The sequence below is a fragment of the Cebus imitator genome, unplaced genomic scaffold (assembly GCF_001604975.1).
Source record: "Cebus imitator isolate Cc_AM_T3 unplaced genomic scaffold, Cebus_imitator-1.0 Scaffold121, whole genome shotgun sequence".
NCBI lineage: Eukaryota > Metazoa > Chordata > Mammalia > Primates > Cebidae > Cebus > Cebus imitator.
In genome coordinates, this window is record NW_016107436.1 from 2,112,083 (window position 1) to 2,128,800 (window position 16,718).

Sequence of the window (16,718 nt, forward strand, 5' to 3'; positions counted from 1 at the left end):
TTTGTATCCTAGGCCTAGAGCACGAACACACTCAATTGAGCCAGCAGGTTCTCAATAATTTTTTTAAAAAATTATATTAATAATTAACATTAAGTAAGCACTGTGGCAAGCACTGTATCTACATTGTTTCATTCACCAGGCACTTTAGGAGAAAAGTACTTTTATTACCCCCATTTTATAATAACTGAGAGTAAGAGAAATTAATTTGATCTAAGGTCAAATTTGATCTCAGGCTATCTAGTGAGGGGCAGAACTTTTTCTCCAGGCTTTGGGCTTCAGATCTGGGCTCTTCCCCACCACAGATGAATAAATGGATGAATGAGAACTTCTTTTCATTTTATGACTGAAGAAGTGATATAGAAGAGTTTACCATTCATTTTACAGATACAGTTATGTATCTGTAATACATAATACATAATTATGTATCTGTAATACTTAAAATTATCTGTAATACTTAAAGATCTAACTCACCGATGTTTCTAACTTCTGAATCATATTTTTCTTCTTCGTTTCATGTAATCCTACAACCCTCAGAGAAACTGTCTTGAACTCTTATATTGAAATGTAAACCAGCCAAGCACTGGGTGTTTTATGGGAAAGAGAAGGAATCTTTTGCTTGGTTCTTACTTCTTAACACCCAGTCATTTGTAAATATACAAATACCAAGCACCTACTGTGTGCTAGGATCTTTTTTTAGGCACTAGAGAGACACAAGTAAACAAAAAAAAGTACTGAGACCTTTACATACACTAGTTCTCCTGCTCCTCACAATAACTATATGAGGTAATGATGACAACAATAATAGTTAACTCTTAACAATGCTTATCTGTGCAGGGCACTGGGCAACCTGCTTAATTTGTATTAACTTATTACAATAAGCCTGTGGGGTAAGGGGTATGTTTTCCCCATTTTACAGATGAGGACACAGACACAGAGCAGGAAGTGACTTGCTCAAGCGTGGAACCCAGGCAGTGTGGCTCTAATTCCCAGCCTATTAACTACAGGGCAATATTTTGTTTCTTAAGTTTCTATCTTCATATCACAACTTTAAGGTGGCTGAGTCTTGTCTCCATCCAGATCGTCTGACTCCCAAGTTTGGTTTGCGCTGCACCCCAGCAGCCTCGCGAAATAAATGAGAATGTCTTGGAATTTTTGCCAACACTTTCTCTTCCAAAGAACTCAAGCTGATTTCTACGTAATTCTCACTGATTTGTGAAATGAACCTTCCTGGACTGTAAATTTCCTTGCAAATACAGGGCCAGGGCCCCGGGTCATTTTACACTGGCCGGGGCACCCAGCAGATGGCGCTGTGTTAGTAGCCACCAGCTGGCTGCCCCGTCCCCGGGGCTCACCGCCTCGGCCGAAAGCTTCCCGGCGCTCCCTCGCTCACTTCTCTCTCCCCCTCCCCACGGAGCCCGGGCCCACGTGACCTCAAGGCGGCCAATGGGCGAGCAGAGAGGGCGAGCTGGTCCCTGTGGCCGCCATTAAAGCGAAGGGAAAACCCGTGAATTCGGATTAAAGGGGGAAAAACACCGCCCGCTGGGCCCACAAAATGGGGGAGACTACGGCGTCCAGGCGGTGAGGCCGCAGGAGGGCAGACGTTAGGCCGGCTCGGCTCGGGGACGACACGGAGACAGAGCCAGAGAATGGTGTGAGCCCGCAGACGCCGCCACCACCTCCGCCGCTGAGGAGACTCTGGGCTTAAGGACATCGCTGCTGCCGGGCCGGGGGCCTGGGCTTCTCTCCCGGTTCTCGCCCTTCCCGCCCCTGTGCGGGCGCCTCCCCGCCCGGGAGAACCCTCCAGGGCTTGGGCTCTGCCGTCTTGGACTCGATTTTGATTATTTATTGTGTAATTTATTATTTTTTTGCGGTAGGGGCACACATCCCATCCGTCCCCCGGAGAGGGACCAGCGTCCGCGGGCTCCGCAGTCCGGCCCGCCAGGCGAGCGCGGCGCGGCCCTCCCGCCTCCGGCCCTCGGCCCCGGGCGGCTGGGTGCCGGCCGGGCGGCGGGGGCTGCTCCCGGCGGCGGCGGCGGCGGCGGGGGGTGGGTGGGGAGGGCGGGCGGCCCGGCGGCCTCCTCTTCCACCGCCCCCCCAACCACTACCCCCCCCCCCGCCCTCCCCGGTGTCTGTGTTTCTCTCTCTGGTCGGAGGCGGCGGTAATGGCGGATGGTGGGTTGTGGCGCCGGCGGCGGCTGCTGTGAGGGACGATGAGTGCCTCCTTCGTGCCGAACGGGGCCAGCCTGGAAGATTGTCACTGTAACCTCTTCTGCCTGGTGAGTGCCGGGGCCGGCGGGCGCCGAGGGAGGGGGCCGCGAGGTGCGCCCTTGGGCCGTGGGGGAGGGGGCCGGGTCTGGTCCTGATGCCCGAGTCCCCGGGCGAGGCCCAGCCGGAGCCGGCGCCCTGCGAAGCTCCGCGGGCAACCCCAGGAGACGGCGTTCGCTCTCCCACGGTGCCGGGCTCTGTTTGGGGAGTGTTGGCATTTTTTCTCGTCTTGTTTCGGACTCTTCTCTCACCCTAGTCTCGTCCTCAACTTGGGCTCCTGATCTGGCAGGACACTAACCTTTCCCTCTGTCTTGCTTAACTGTTGCTTTTTTCCTTATTGGCTCCGTACTGTATCCCTGTTTCACGCTTTCCATTATTGCCCCTGCTCCCCACTGCCTTTATGTCTCACCCTGGTAATTTGGTTTCTCCATGTAAACAGGACCTCAGAACTTATGCCCTAGAAACCTGTCTTCGTTTTACTTTTTTTTTTTTTTTGGTGTAAGTCAAGCTAAGGCAAGATTAGTTTCTTCTTTGGGTGACTTCAGATCTCTCTGTAAAAACCAGTGGGTGCCATTTGATATGTTTTCTTTTTAAACTTTGAAAACAGTTTGCCATTTTTGACAATTTCTAGCCATCTTGCTTTTATTAGAATATAATGTTTTTGTGAGAGTGGAGGGGGCTGATGGACGAGGTGCTGTGATTTTTGCACTGTTTATACATTTATTGTGTTTTGCTTGCTTTTTTAGAACGTTTTGAGCATGCTGCTCCTTGTTTGATTGAAATGGAAAGTCGGGGGAAGCTGGATGTAGGGATGACCATTGTGTAGGTTAGCTCGGGTCTGGTAACATCCAACAGTTAAACGACTTTCAAAAGTACCAACTGTTGCAAATAACTTGTCCTGTATGGGACAGTAGCTGAGCTTCATCAATGACTTTAAGTTTGCGTGACTTTATTTTTTCATCTTCTCCCTTGTGCTGTGAGAAGTATTAAAAGAGTATATGATAGGTAAGTGAGTCAAGTGGGCGGAGCACAACTAGTTGGCAAGTGTAAACTGCCAGTCATGTATCAGCAGTTTCATTTTTGGCACCTTATGCTTTGCTCCTTTAAGTTAGATTAAATAATTATTGAATTCCTCTTGTCGAATTTCTTTCCGGATGCTAAATTGAGATCTTTAATACTCTTATACAATATGTTTTTCTTTTCAGTGTCCGTTAATCAGCATCTCTTCACATATAGTAAGACATACACCAGGTTTTATATTTCTATCTTATCCATCTCAGTCTATTTTTGGTACTTTTAGGATCAGGTTCTTTGAAGATAGACTAGCACAAATCTCACAGTTCTTTGTGAGCGGCTATTTGACTTTTCCGATTCGGTGTGTGTGTGAAGAATTCACATGGATTTTTTTCAGGACTTGTTCAGATGTCTTTTTGTTAGAGACATTACTTCTGCAAATGTGGAATAAAAACTCATGTTAGGGTCTTTAATCATTGATTCTCAGTTAAAAGTTTCACACCAATGAACAAATGTGACCAGTTAGGGCAGAGAAAAATGTATGTTCTGTGTACATATTGAAGTGTACGTCTATATTTAACTTCATTCAGTTTCTTTTGTCTCTACTGGGGTACATATTTGCTTATTAATCAGTGACATGGTGGTGGTTGTTAATTTTTAACACTCTTCTTTTCCCTAAAATTCTTGGTTGTTGAATTATAAAATCTTTTTTTGTCCTAATTTGCATTCAATGTCTCTAGCATACATTGAAAAATTGTAATGCCTTAATGAAATAAGAGACGTCATACTGAGTACTTTTGACTTCGAGTGTATGTGCAATAATAAAACATCATGCTTTCTTTCCTTCAGGCTGACTTGACGGGAATTAAATGGAAAAGATATGTATGGCAAGGCCCAACTTCTGCCCCTATTCTGTTTCCTGTGACAGAAGAAGACCCCATTTTGAGCAGTTTTAGTCGCTGCCTTAAGGCAGATGTACTTGGTGTTTGGCGGCGAGATCAAAGACCTGGAAGAAGAGAATTGTGGATATTTTGGTGGGGTGAAGACCCCAATTTTGCTGACCTTATTCACCATGACTTAGCAGGTGAAAGCAACTTACCATTCTAATGATATAGCAACATTGTATACTTCTCCCAAAATATTATTTGTATTACAAATTCAGTTTGTTTGTTAGAGGATGCTTTCTAATCATCACGCCACTGAGGTAGGAGGCCAGATAAAAATTCAGCTTCATGTTTTATTTCACCATGATTATTTTATTTTACTTATATTATCCATGTTGTTATAGCTGAGTTTTTAATGCTTGAATGACTTTCTCCTTCCACCACCCCTCTTCCTCACAGGTAGTTAGGGCCCAAGGGAGGCATGTTATATTAATCTGAAAAAGTAGAATCAGGAAACAAAGTCCTAACAAAGTCATGTAATAGTTTTGAAGCCAAATGTAACTTTTGAGTAATTTCAGCCACTGCTGAAGTTGAGTCTTTTGCATGAATAGGCAGATATTTCTAAAGGTACTGGAAATGTATCTCTCTCTCTCTCTCTCTCTCTCTCTCTCTCTCTCTCTCTCTCTCTCTCTCTCTGTGTGTGTGTGTGTGTGTGTGTGTGTGTGTGTGTGTTTTAAAGGCATAAAAGTATTTTGTTACTGTCATTTGTGTTTGATTAACATATGAAGGCATATGTTAATTTAGTTATTTTTGGAAAGTGACTCATACACTGTTCTGTCAAACATAATAAGAGACAAGTGCCAACTTGTTTAGCCTTTATAGGATGTGGGATCATAATCTAAAAGGTTACACAAACAATTTTATTGTGAGCAAATCAATATGATTGCTTCCTTATTTTCTTGACTTTTAGGACCAAATGCTACTTTAGAAAGAGAAACTAGCTTTTCATATAATTACTGAAGCTTTAAACTGTCAAAGTCAGTATTAACTGAATCTTAGATAATAGGAATGTAGATGATTAGTTCTATGTTATATGATACCAAAGACTTCAGTAAGATAGTTTATGATTCTTGACAGATAAATTTAGGATTTCTAGATAATTTTTTTAAAGTTCTTATTTGAAATTGAGTACTCTGAACTTTCTATTATTGTCCGTTTGACCTATAGCATCTATTTTATTTTTGGGTAGAATGTACTATAGATGTCTGTATCTTGAACTGGTACTTAGTAAGATCAACATTATGTAGGAATGTATGTGTTACATTTGTTTTGATAATTGCTCTTTACATTCTAATGAACACACTCTCCAGTGTTATTTTTTGGAGCGATTGTAATTCTTTAAGAAAGCTTTCCAGCTTATGTAGTTTTTCTACTAAGATGCCTGCCGCAGAGTCCTTAGTTCTGTGTGTTCAACGTAGTTCTAAATGTGTAAAATGATGTGTTTGTGTATACATACATATGTACGTACATATGATGTACGTACATATAGTAGTTTTAGCATAGACGATGCTTTCTAATCATCATGCCAAAAGCTAAGCCCGCCAGCTTCCTTTCTCTTTCATTGACTTGGATATAGTATTTGAGTTATTCTAATCACTAAGTGCTCATAAAAATCACCTTACTAGAATGTTTGGAGACTGTATAACATTGTTGAAAAACTGTAAACTATTGATAAACTATACTTGTTGATAAAACATTGAAAAAGCTATAATGCTGACTTACGGGCTTTGGTCTTCTTAAAGTTGACAAAGCATCTAATCAGACTAAACACATCTTTTTTTAAGATTCCACGAAATACACTTTGCAGACTCAAAGATAGTTTTAAGAGATATATAATGTTTGATTTTTTTCTTCTTTTTTTCTTTTTAAGTAGAGATGGGGTCTTACTGTGTTGACCAGGCTGGTCTTGAACTCCTGGCCTCAAGTGGTCTTCCCATCTCGGCCTCCTAAAGTACTGGGATTACAAGTGTGAGCCACTGCACCTGGCCTAGTTTTACAATACTAGAATAATATTGCGAAAGTTAAAAGGCTATTAAAGTTAGATGTGAGCACTTTGATGTAAATTGTTGAAACAGTCGAGTTTTTTTTCTAGGTTTCATGTTACCAGTCAGATACGTTTTCTCTACTGAAACTAGGTTTCTTTCTTAAAGAAAGAAAAGTCTTTGTTTAAGACATTTAAGAAAAATGTCTTAAATATTTTTAGCTTTGGTTTTTAGCATAATTTTCAAAAATGGTAGTTACTTGTACCTTTGAAATAGATGGTAATTGTGAACGTGAATTAAAGTAATTTTGGGGCCGGGCACGGTGGCTCACGCCTGTAATCCCAACATTTTGGGAGGCTGAGGCAGGCGGATCATAAAGTCAGGAGTTGAAGACCAGCCTGGCCGACATGGTGAAACCCCATCTGTACTAAAATTACAAAAATTAGTTGGGCATAGTGGCACATGCCTATAATTCCAGCTACTTGAGAGGCTGAGGCAGGAGAATTGCTTGAACTGGGACCCAAGAGGCAGAGGTTGCAGTGAGCCGAGATCGTGCCACTGCACTCCAGCCTGGGCTACAGAGCGAGACTCAGTCTCAAAAAGAGTAATTTTGAGAGGTTGGGTTTTAACTGCTGTCAGATTGTACTGAATGCTATTGAATAGTAAATTACTTTTTTTTTTCTTAAGGCAGAGTCTTGCTCTGTTACCCAGGCTGAAGTGCATTGGTGCGATCTTGGCTCACTGCAACTTCCACCTTTTGGAAGCGATTCTTGTGCCTCAGCCTCCCAAGCAGCTGAGACTACAGTCATGTGCCGTCACGCCTGGCTAATTTTTTGTATTTTTACTAGAGATGGGGTTTCACTGTGTTAGCCAGCATGGTCTTGATCTCCTGACCTCATGATCCATCTGCCTCACCCTCCCAAAGTGCTGGGGTTACAGGCGTGAGCCACTGTGCCCGACCAATATAACCTTTTTTTTCTTTCGAGACGGAGTCTCGCTTTGTCACCCAGGCTGAAGTGTAATGATGTGATTTCGGCTCACTGCACCTCCCAGGTTTAAGTGATTCTCCAGTCTCAGCCTCCCAAGTAGCTGGGATTATAGGCGCATGCCACCACGCCTGGTTAAGTTTTTGTATTTTTAGTAGAGATGGAGTTTCACCGTGTTTCCTTAGGCTGGTCTTGAACTTCTGAGCTCAGGCAGTCCACCTGCCTCGGCATCCCAAAGCGCTAGGATTACAGGCGTGAGCCACTGCTATCATAAATAACTTTTAACAATTTATCAGAGTGGAAGTGATTGAAATAGTAAACTGAAATACAATTAAGAGTGGTATGTGATCATATTTACTGTTCCAAAGCCTGTCCTGCACTGTTTTAGTTTGCATAGTCAGTGGTATTTATATGTTTTAGCTTTCTTTAAAAATCTGTTATTTATTTTAGAGTGTTGTTACTTAAATCAGACATACCTTAAAGAATAATAAGGTCTTTTCAGATGGAATATATTTGTCTTGCCCTTTTCTTTGCTCTGGGGACAGCGTCTGCCTCCCTCTTGGGGTAATTAGTCTGCCTCTGTCTCTCAAGCTAACCCCTTTTTCATTTCTTCCCATCTGTGGCTCTCTATTTCCTTCCTTTAAGCTCCCCTGAGAAGAGAGCAGCTGGACAGTACAGGGTAGCATCAGCTGCTGGAGGCAGTCCTGAGTTCCAAGAGGTGTAGCACTGAGGAAAGGGGAACCGGAAGGACCCAGGTGGTAGCTAAAAAGCTGGTTAATTTAGCTTGAGCCTGCTCCTCACAGGCAGTGTCCTTCTGTTTGGTTCAGCACCCACCACATCTTGTTACTGAAGTGTTTTTTATTATGGTGATAATATTGCCCTTGTTTTTCTTGGTAGTGGGGGAAGAGGGAAAGCATTCCTTTTTTCAAAAATTATAACTTTCAGTTTTTCTTAACTGGAATATTCAATAACAAAAATACAGAATTGCCTTTGTTTAACCTCGTTAGCTCCTTTATGTCATGCAGTGTATTTTAAAAAATAAACTTTAATGAACCAATATTGATACTTTATTATAATGAAAGTGTATACTTTATTTGAATTTCCTTTTTTTTTTTTTTTTTTTTTTTTGCCTAATAGCCCTTTTTTCCCTAGGATTCCATCTAAGATACCCATATTACATTTAATTGTCATGTTTCCTTAGGCTTTGCTAGACTGTGACAGTTTCTCAGACTTTCCTTGGGTTTGATGATTTAGACAGTTGTGGAGTCTGCTCAGATTCCATAGTGCATTTTAAATTTCAGTCTCTCACTCTTATGTCACTTAGCACTTGTTTAGGTTACCTTCCTTTCAAGTTTAGCTGATGTGTAGAAATAGAATGTAAACTGATTTTATTGCTGACTGGCAAAGATCAGTTACAGCAAATCAAATCTGATTTAATACATACTTTAAACAGTTACTCATTTTGTTAGCAGTAAGTCAATACTATTGAGCAAAGTAATTTGCAAAGGCTGGATGATTTTTGGATCAGGATTTGTGCTAACTAGTATTAACCTAACCATAACATTCCAGAAGGATATTTGTTCAAAAATCTCTTGAATTCCAAAACTAAACATAGATTATTTTTTTTTTTGCTTTTTGCTTTATCCTCTATAGGATAATGGAGAGTTGAATCCGTGTCAATATGTTTTGATACAAAGAGGGTTAGGAATAAAACTCCTTTCTGATTACAACCTTTTTTAAAAAAATTAAATTTTGTAGCTGACTTTGTTTAGTGGTTGTGTAATAGTGGGTGACGGGTATAAAATTGGTGATGGGAAAATCTTAGCTCAGTCCCTCTGGTCAAAAATCTCTATAGTGGATAGGACTGGTACTTTTAAGTGTACTGTTAATTTGCTTCAGAGACAGATTGTTTCATTTTCATTAGTGTGTTCTTGAAGGAGAGTTTTCTGTATATTTTAATTCTGTGTTCTAACCTTTTTGGAATTCGATTGCTGTCATTGCTTTTATTCTTTCCATTTAAATAAAAATAAAAGCAAAAACTGCGTCCTCTCCCGTTTGTCATCTTAAAAAAATCATAGCAAGTTAGACTATGATGAGACTCTTTGAGAAAACTGATACCTTGTGAACTAAAAAAAAAAACTCAGGGCTAAAAATATTTGTTCTTTTTCCTGGCTCCTGAGGTCTGTAAAGTGAATTTTAGTAACATGTCCAGATAGTGTCATTATACCAGAATTTCATCATAATGAATTGTGCTCAAACTAAGTGGACTGTTGTTCTGAATTTAATTTTGGATGTTTTTATTGAAGGAGATTAACTATAGTGGACTTTAACCTTAAACGACAGCTGTTAATAGAATTGACAAATAGATAAACAGCAGCCAGGCATAGGAATCTAGTCCTAGCCAAACTAAAACATTGTTTTGTGCCCTAGATAGTCTAAAGAGAGTAATTCATTTCTACTGCTGTAAAATTTGCTTGTGATGTGACCCAACTCTTAAAATTGGCTAGTCTTCTAGGTGACAACTTCATTTGCTATATTTCTTCGGCATACTGTTCTTTTTGATCAAGTGTATCTTCTAAGTTTTCAGGTTAAACATAACATACTAGGCTGTTTTTAAATGAGTTTTTCAAGTTTTGCCATAGATGATGATGCAACCAACTTAAGGCTCTCAGTATATTTGTTGAATGTATGGGTTATTAATGGTTATTCAGGAGAAATACTGATCTAGTGTTTAAACATTTCTTTTTATTTTTTAGGAAATACGTGGTATTTTCTACCATGTTAATTTTGGAGCCATTATTCATTAGCATATGTTACACTTTAATAGCTTAGCAAAATGACATAGGAGAAGATTCCCTTTTTACCAGCTCTTCCCTATGGAGATATTTAAAGCTGCCAGTTTTGAGAAAAATGTTTAGTGCAGGGTATATCTGCTTTTTTGGTTTTGGGTTTTTTTTTTCCTCATTGATAGAGAATTATTTTGATGACCTATCACATACTTTGGCACCACTGTTATCTGTATCTTCAGGAAAAAAATATGGTAATCAGATTTAGCATTTGTGCTTTTATGTTTTCTTCCAATAAATACTCCATAAAAATTACAAGAAACACCAATGATTAAAAACTGTGATGCTAATAGTAGCAGAAAAGTACTAAGAATGCAGAGTTGAAACTTGTTGTTTTCTCAGACAGAGCTACAAGAGGAGGAATTTTTTTTTTTTTTTTTTGGAGAGATGGAGTCTCACTTTGTCACTCAGCCTGCAGTGCTTAATCATAGCTCAGTGTAGTCTCCAAATCCTGGACTTAAGCAATTCTCCCACCTCAGCTTCCCCAGCAGCTGGGACTACAGGCATGTGCCACTGTGTCCCACTAACTAATAAAAAAAGGTTTTTTATAATCCAAGCAAATATAACCCAGGAGTTCAAGACTAACCTGGCAACACAGGTTAGTCTTGAACTCCTGGCCTCAAGTGATCCTTCTGTCTTAGCTTCCCAAGTAGCTGGGATTACAGGCATGAGTCACTCACTGCACCTGGCTAGAGGAGGAAAGTATTTAAATAGATTAAGCAGACTTTTTCAATTAGGCTGTCGTTAAGTTCAAAAGAGGTAGGTAAAGATTTGCCGAGTGTTCTCTTCTCCCACACCTCCCTATTATAATGCTAGTGTTGAGATTCAAGAACTTGTTTTAATTAGTGTAAGTACTACATATCACTATGTGTTGGGTGGGTTGGTTGTATCATTTCACTTTTCATATCTGAATACAACATATAGAAAGTGCTTTTATTATGGTTATTAGATTGTCAGAATATGAGAAGCTTGGATTAGTAGGCTTCTTGATTCTAAATGATTCCCAACAAAACCAAAAACCTTCAGACTTTTTATTGAGTGTTATTAGGACTTATTCTCATATTTCTCAGCAATGAAATATGAAATTATATTACTTTAGTGTAATGGTTGCTTAGTTGCTTGCCATATAGTTGAAGATAAACTTCACATGTTGGAGTTAGAAAACCACAGCAGGTGGTGTCTACTTCTTGGTTTTATGTGTTAAATGAGACACTAAATGTCTCACATTTAATGTCTCATTTAGTGTTAATGAGAATTGTGGGCATTTGGGGACATAAGATGCCCACTCCCTCTGAAAGTATTAGAATAACAAGGGAGAAATGCTTGAAGATTAATACTGATTACTTTTCTAAACCATATTCAGTATTCTTTTTTTTTTTTTTTTTTTTTTGAGTTGGAGTCTTGCTCCGTCACCAAGCTGGAGTGCAGTGGTGTGATCTTGGTTTACTGCAACCTCCGCTTCCTGGTTCAAGTGATTCTCCTACCTTAGCCTCCCAGGTAGCTGGGACTACAGGTGCATGCCACGACACCTGACGAATTTTTATATTTTTAGTAGAGATGGGGTTTCACCATGTTGGCCAGGCTGGTCTTGAACTCCTGACCTCAGATGATCCTCTTGCCTTGGCCTCCCAAAGTGCTCGGATTACAGGCATGAGCCACTGCACATGGCCTCACATTCAGTATTCTTAAATAATTTAATAGATTTTTAAAAATACTTTTTAGAATTTCCTGTGAAAATTTATTAATGTGTTTTAGCTTTTACTATTGCAAATTTTTTTCTTTTTTTTTTTTTTTTTNGCTGTGTTGCCCAACGATCTTAGCTCACTGCAACTTCTGCCTCTCAGGCTCAAGTGATTCTCGTCCCTCAGCCTCCTGAGTAGCTGGGACTACGGGCATGCACCACCACTTCCAGCTAATTTTTATATTTTTAGTAGAGACTAGGGTTTACCATGTTGGCCAGGCTGGTCTCAAACTCCTGACCTCCATTGATCCACTTGTCTCAGCCTCCTAATGTGCTGGGATTACAGGTGTGAGCCACCACGTGTGGTCAAGGTTTATTTACTGTTTTAGGAAGAAGGCAAAGTCATTCTCTAGTTTTAAATGAATAATTTACTTGAAATTTATAGCAACTGTACAACTTATAAATGGTAACTGTGTCTTCAAATGGTTTATTTGAAGTTTATAGCAACTCTACAACTTTGATACTTATAAATGCTAACTGTCTTGGGTCTTTGATGCTTTAAAACTTACAAGTAGTTAGGAAAAAGATTTTGGTAATGGGTTTGTATGCAGAACAAGTGTTATAACCATCGGAAGGTAGGGATTTTTGAAATAAAAGGTGATAAAAATAAAATATACTAAATTGATTATAAAGCGATGAAGAATTGGGAGATATTCCTAACATAATTCTGCTGGAATTAAGAACATGTATATTCTAGCAGTCATAAGTCTCATAATTTGAGGTAAAAGTCTTAATGTAGCTACTTAAGTTTGAAATTGTAGGACCTCATTAAATTGAAAGCAGATCAACTGAGAAAAATTATTTTCTTTTTTTTTGTCATCAACTCACAAATATGCTTGTGATCTAGAACTTTTAATTAAGGGAAGTCACTTTGTACCACTTCTCTCTTCTCCTGGCCTAAAATTTTCTTTAATAAAGTGAAACCCATAAATGTTTTGGTTTTAAATGGAAGTAGATAAGGGTATATCTGATATAATCGAATGTGAAGTTTTCCTATTTAATAATGACTTAAAAAGTTATTCTTATTCTGAAATATTGTCATTTTCTAAAGCTTATTCCACTTTTTTTTTTCCCTAAGCTTACCTTTTTTTTTTTTTTTTTTTTTTTTTTTTTTTTTTTTTTTTTTTTTTTTTTTTTTTTTTTTTTTTTTTTTTTTTTTAAGACTGAGTCTCGCTTTGTCCCAGGCTGGAGTACAGTGGCACAATCTTGGCTCACTGTAACCTCTGCCTCCCAGGTTCAAGTGATTCTCCCACCTCAGCCTCCCAAGTAGCTGGGATTACAGGGCTGCACTATCACTCCTGGCTAATTTCTGTATTTGTAGTGGAAATGAGGTTTCACCATGGTGGCAAGACTGGTCTCGAACTCCTGACCTCAGGTGATCTGCCTGTCTCAGCCTCCCAAAGTACTGGGATTACAGGCATGAGCCATCATAAAGCTTATTTAAAAAAAAAAAAAGTTGCTTTGAAAGATTTGACTATCATTTAGGAAAAAACAAAATCAACATTAGCCTTTGTAGTGGCACAGAATTTCTAGTGCAGTTAAAGTCCCCTGTCATTATGCTTTTTAGTTAATGCTTATTCTACCCATTTGTTGTATAAGTTGTCCATATAAAGCATGTGTGACTCTTAATACATGTCTCTGCTTTTATTCAAAAGCCCATATTGTGTCTCTTATTTTTTCTATGGGCATAGTCTATGCATTTTTGGTGTCAAATTGAGAAAGGTTTGTCTTTTATTTTTACTTAAAAATTGAACATGGATTGCTCATATTTTATAAAGTGTTTATGAAGGGTATATAGGCTCTAGAAGGATGGTCAATTACATTTGGACGAAGCAATTTAAAATCTTGTAATGAAAGTTAAAATGCTGAAGTGGTATCATTATTTGTAGCAGGATTTATTGGATACTTTGTGACCAATATGAAATGGATAGAGTCCCAAAAATTTTTTTCTGACCTACACCCAGATTTATCTCAAAATGACTGTGTTATGTTTTTTTGGTAAATTAACTTAGAGTGATTAATAGATTTGCTGGCAAAATTGAAACTTTATACTTAGTGAAGATAGTTATAATTTTATATGACAGAAGTGCCATTTACAATTTAAGTCTTTAAATTTTTAAATTTCTCCCCCAAGTAAAGGATCCTATACTGAATAATAATCATGGGAATCATTTGGTTGAAATTAGACCTAAGGTGGCTGATAGTGCACTGCTTGTTAGGCTCTGTGCCAACAGCTTCCTTTTTATTCATCTCTTAGTTTTATACTGGAGTCTTGGATTAGAATGCTTATGGACATGAAAAGTTCTGACTTTAATTATTAACTGGCTAATTTTTTTGGTAAGTGAATGACTGGGGGAATTAGGACAAAGTAACAAGTGAGTCAGCTTAAAATTTGGCATAATAAATATAGAGTGTGTTTAATATTTTCCAGGTTATACAAACAAGTGTCCTTTTCATTAATACAGAAACCAATTCAGTATGTTCATGATGTCATTACCTTTTTATAAGGTGGAAAAATACATGTCAGGTAATTTAATAGAATATATGGTATTTAGACCTTTTATTCCTTGTAGAGTAACTTTGAAACCTGATAATGTCTAGAGATATATCTAAGTGATTGTAGCTTACTATTCTGGGGTGAGCTAGTGTTGATGAATCTAGGGTTTAAACTGCAACCTTACTTGCTGGGCTTTAAATAGATATAGTGCCACTGTTTTACTTATTGTTTCCTTCATTTATCTTTTAGAAGAAGAAGATGGAGTGTGGGAGAATGGACTTTCCTATGAATGCCGTACTCTGCTTTTCAAAGCAGTTCACAATCTATTGGAACGGTGTTTAATGAACAGGAATTTTGTACGTATTGGCAAGTGGTTTGTAAAGCCTTATGAAAAAGATGAAAAACCTATAAATAAAAGGTAAGCAATCTTAAATGCTGACATATATTTCTTTAGATTTGTTTTTGTGTCTTTACAGAGAAGGTGGGATAAAACAAGCCAAAATCATACAGACATATTCAGGAGGTTATCTTTGACAAAGTTCTAGATATATTCAGGTTTTTTTTTTTTTTTTTAACCACTTTACCTTTCCCTCTACACACTTTAAGAATTTTCTTACAGTAGGAATAGGCTGTATTTTAATACAGTGGCCTAAATTTTGATTTGGGATGATAGACAAAACTTGGGATGAAAGCAGAGACTTAGGCCTGGAAATATCTCTCTCTTTTTTTTTTTTTTAAGTACTAGTGGAAATAAATGCACAGCACTCTGATGTTAAAGTTAAGTAATATTAACACCTGTTAAAGATAGTGCTCTGTGATTAGGTTTTGGATTAAGTTAACCCTTCTTGTTCCCAATCTCTCAAATCCCTTTAATTGAAATAATTTACATTTGTGTTTTCCATATAAGACCATTTACTCTTGGAGAGTTTATAATTTTCTTGAGCAATTAATTAAGCAAATTTATGACACTAATTATTAGAGTAGTTGCAGATAGAGGCACAGAAAACTTTTGATAGATACCTCATTTTCCCAGGCAATTAAAAGCTTCAGGTTACTATACCTCTCTGTGATTTAGGTAGTCTGTCCAAAGATTAAGTTCCCAGCAGTCATTGAGCTAGTGAGGCTTCGAGAGATATGAACCATTGGGAAGTAGGATGGGATGTGAGGAAGGGACAATTAAAAGGAACTTACTGATTTTCCTGAAAAATGTGAGAGGATATGAAGTGAACATTTGGTTGAGATTGTAATCATTTTGAGGTACCATCTTTCATGTTATATATGTGCATCTTTTTTCATGTGCATCTGGAGTTTTTAGTTTTAGTAGACTAGATGAGTAGGTAAGCCTGGATAAATAAAGGTGCTTTCATTTTTTTCTCTTTGAAAATTTAGATAAACCTTTGTTTTAACAAGGTATTTGTACAAGCTCGGAATGCATTCAGCTGCAGATGACAGAAAAACATTAACTACTTGGCTTATGTAGGGATAGATTTTTCTCAATAGCAAGGAGTATGGAGGAAGATAGTTTACTGCTGGTATGTCTGTTCAATAATGTCATCAAGAATTCAGAGTTTCCCAGAGTTTTCTGCTGTGCCATCTTTACATCCTCATGGTCCTCCTGGGTGTTGCACCTCAAGATCTCACAGTGGATTCCAGGCAGGAAGAGAAAGGAAGGGAGGAAATAAGAAGGTGTGGTACCAGAGTCATAAAGTAAATTATTTTCTGAAAACTTTAGCTGACATATTTTTGGCCATAGTAAGAGAAACAAGTGTCTTTTATTTGGAAACAACTGCTCTGAACAAAATGAAGTTTATGTTAGTAAGAAGAAAGGTGGAATAGATATTAGATAGATATCAAAGACAGAAGTGGAAATGGATATTGGGTAGGCAGTTAGCAATATCTGCCATATACATTGATTCATTCATTCATTCATTCATTCATTCATTCATTTGTGACAGAGTCGCACTCTGTTGCCCAGGTCGGAGTACAGTGGTGCAGTTGCAGCTTACTGCAACTTCCACCTCCCAGGTTCAAGCAATTCTCCTGACTCAGCCTCCCAAGCAGCTAGGATTACAGGCGGGTGCCACCACACCTGCCTAATTTTGTGTAATTTTAGTAGAGGCAGGGTTTCACTATGTTGCCCAGGCTGGTCTTGAACTTCTGAGCTCAGGCAGTCTGCCTGCCTCGGCCTCCTAGAGTGCTGGGATTACAGGCGTGAGACACCTCTCCTGGCCAGCCATATACATTGATAATGGTTTTAAGAAGTCAAACAGATTACCAAGATTTAAAATGAAAAGCTGCGATCCTGAGTCCCAGTTAATAGATTTGCTCCTCAGAAGCAATCCCTTTTAATTACTGTTTCTTCTAAGTTACCTGTTTAAAACTTTTGAAGGAAATAACATGCTTATTTTTGAATTATCAGTTAGGATTAATCTAGTGGACTTTT

At 38.6% G+C, this 16,718-nt stretch overlaps 1 protein-coding gene across 1 annotated transcript in view; it reads left to right on the forward strand.

The window, feature by feature from the left end:
- Positions 1-1,439: 1,439 nt before the first annotated feature.
- MED13 (mediator complex subunit 13) overlaps positions 1,440-16,718 on the forward strand; it is a 124,292-nt gene continuing 109,013 nt past the window's right edge. Inside the window, exons 1-3 of the mRNA XM_037742444.1 lie at positions 1,440-2,276; positions 4,129-4,363; positions 14,525-14,693. Coding sequence (XP_037598372.1) covers positions 2,211-2,276; positions 4,129-4,363; positions 14,525-14,693 — 470 coding nt within the window. The 5' untranslated portion in view covers positions 1,440-2,210. The remainder of the gene's footprint in view (positions 2,277-4,128; positions 4,364-14,524; positions 14,694-16,718) is intronic.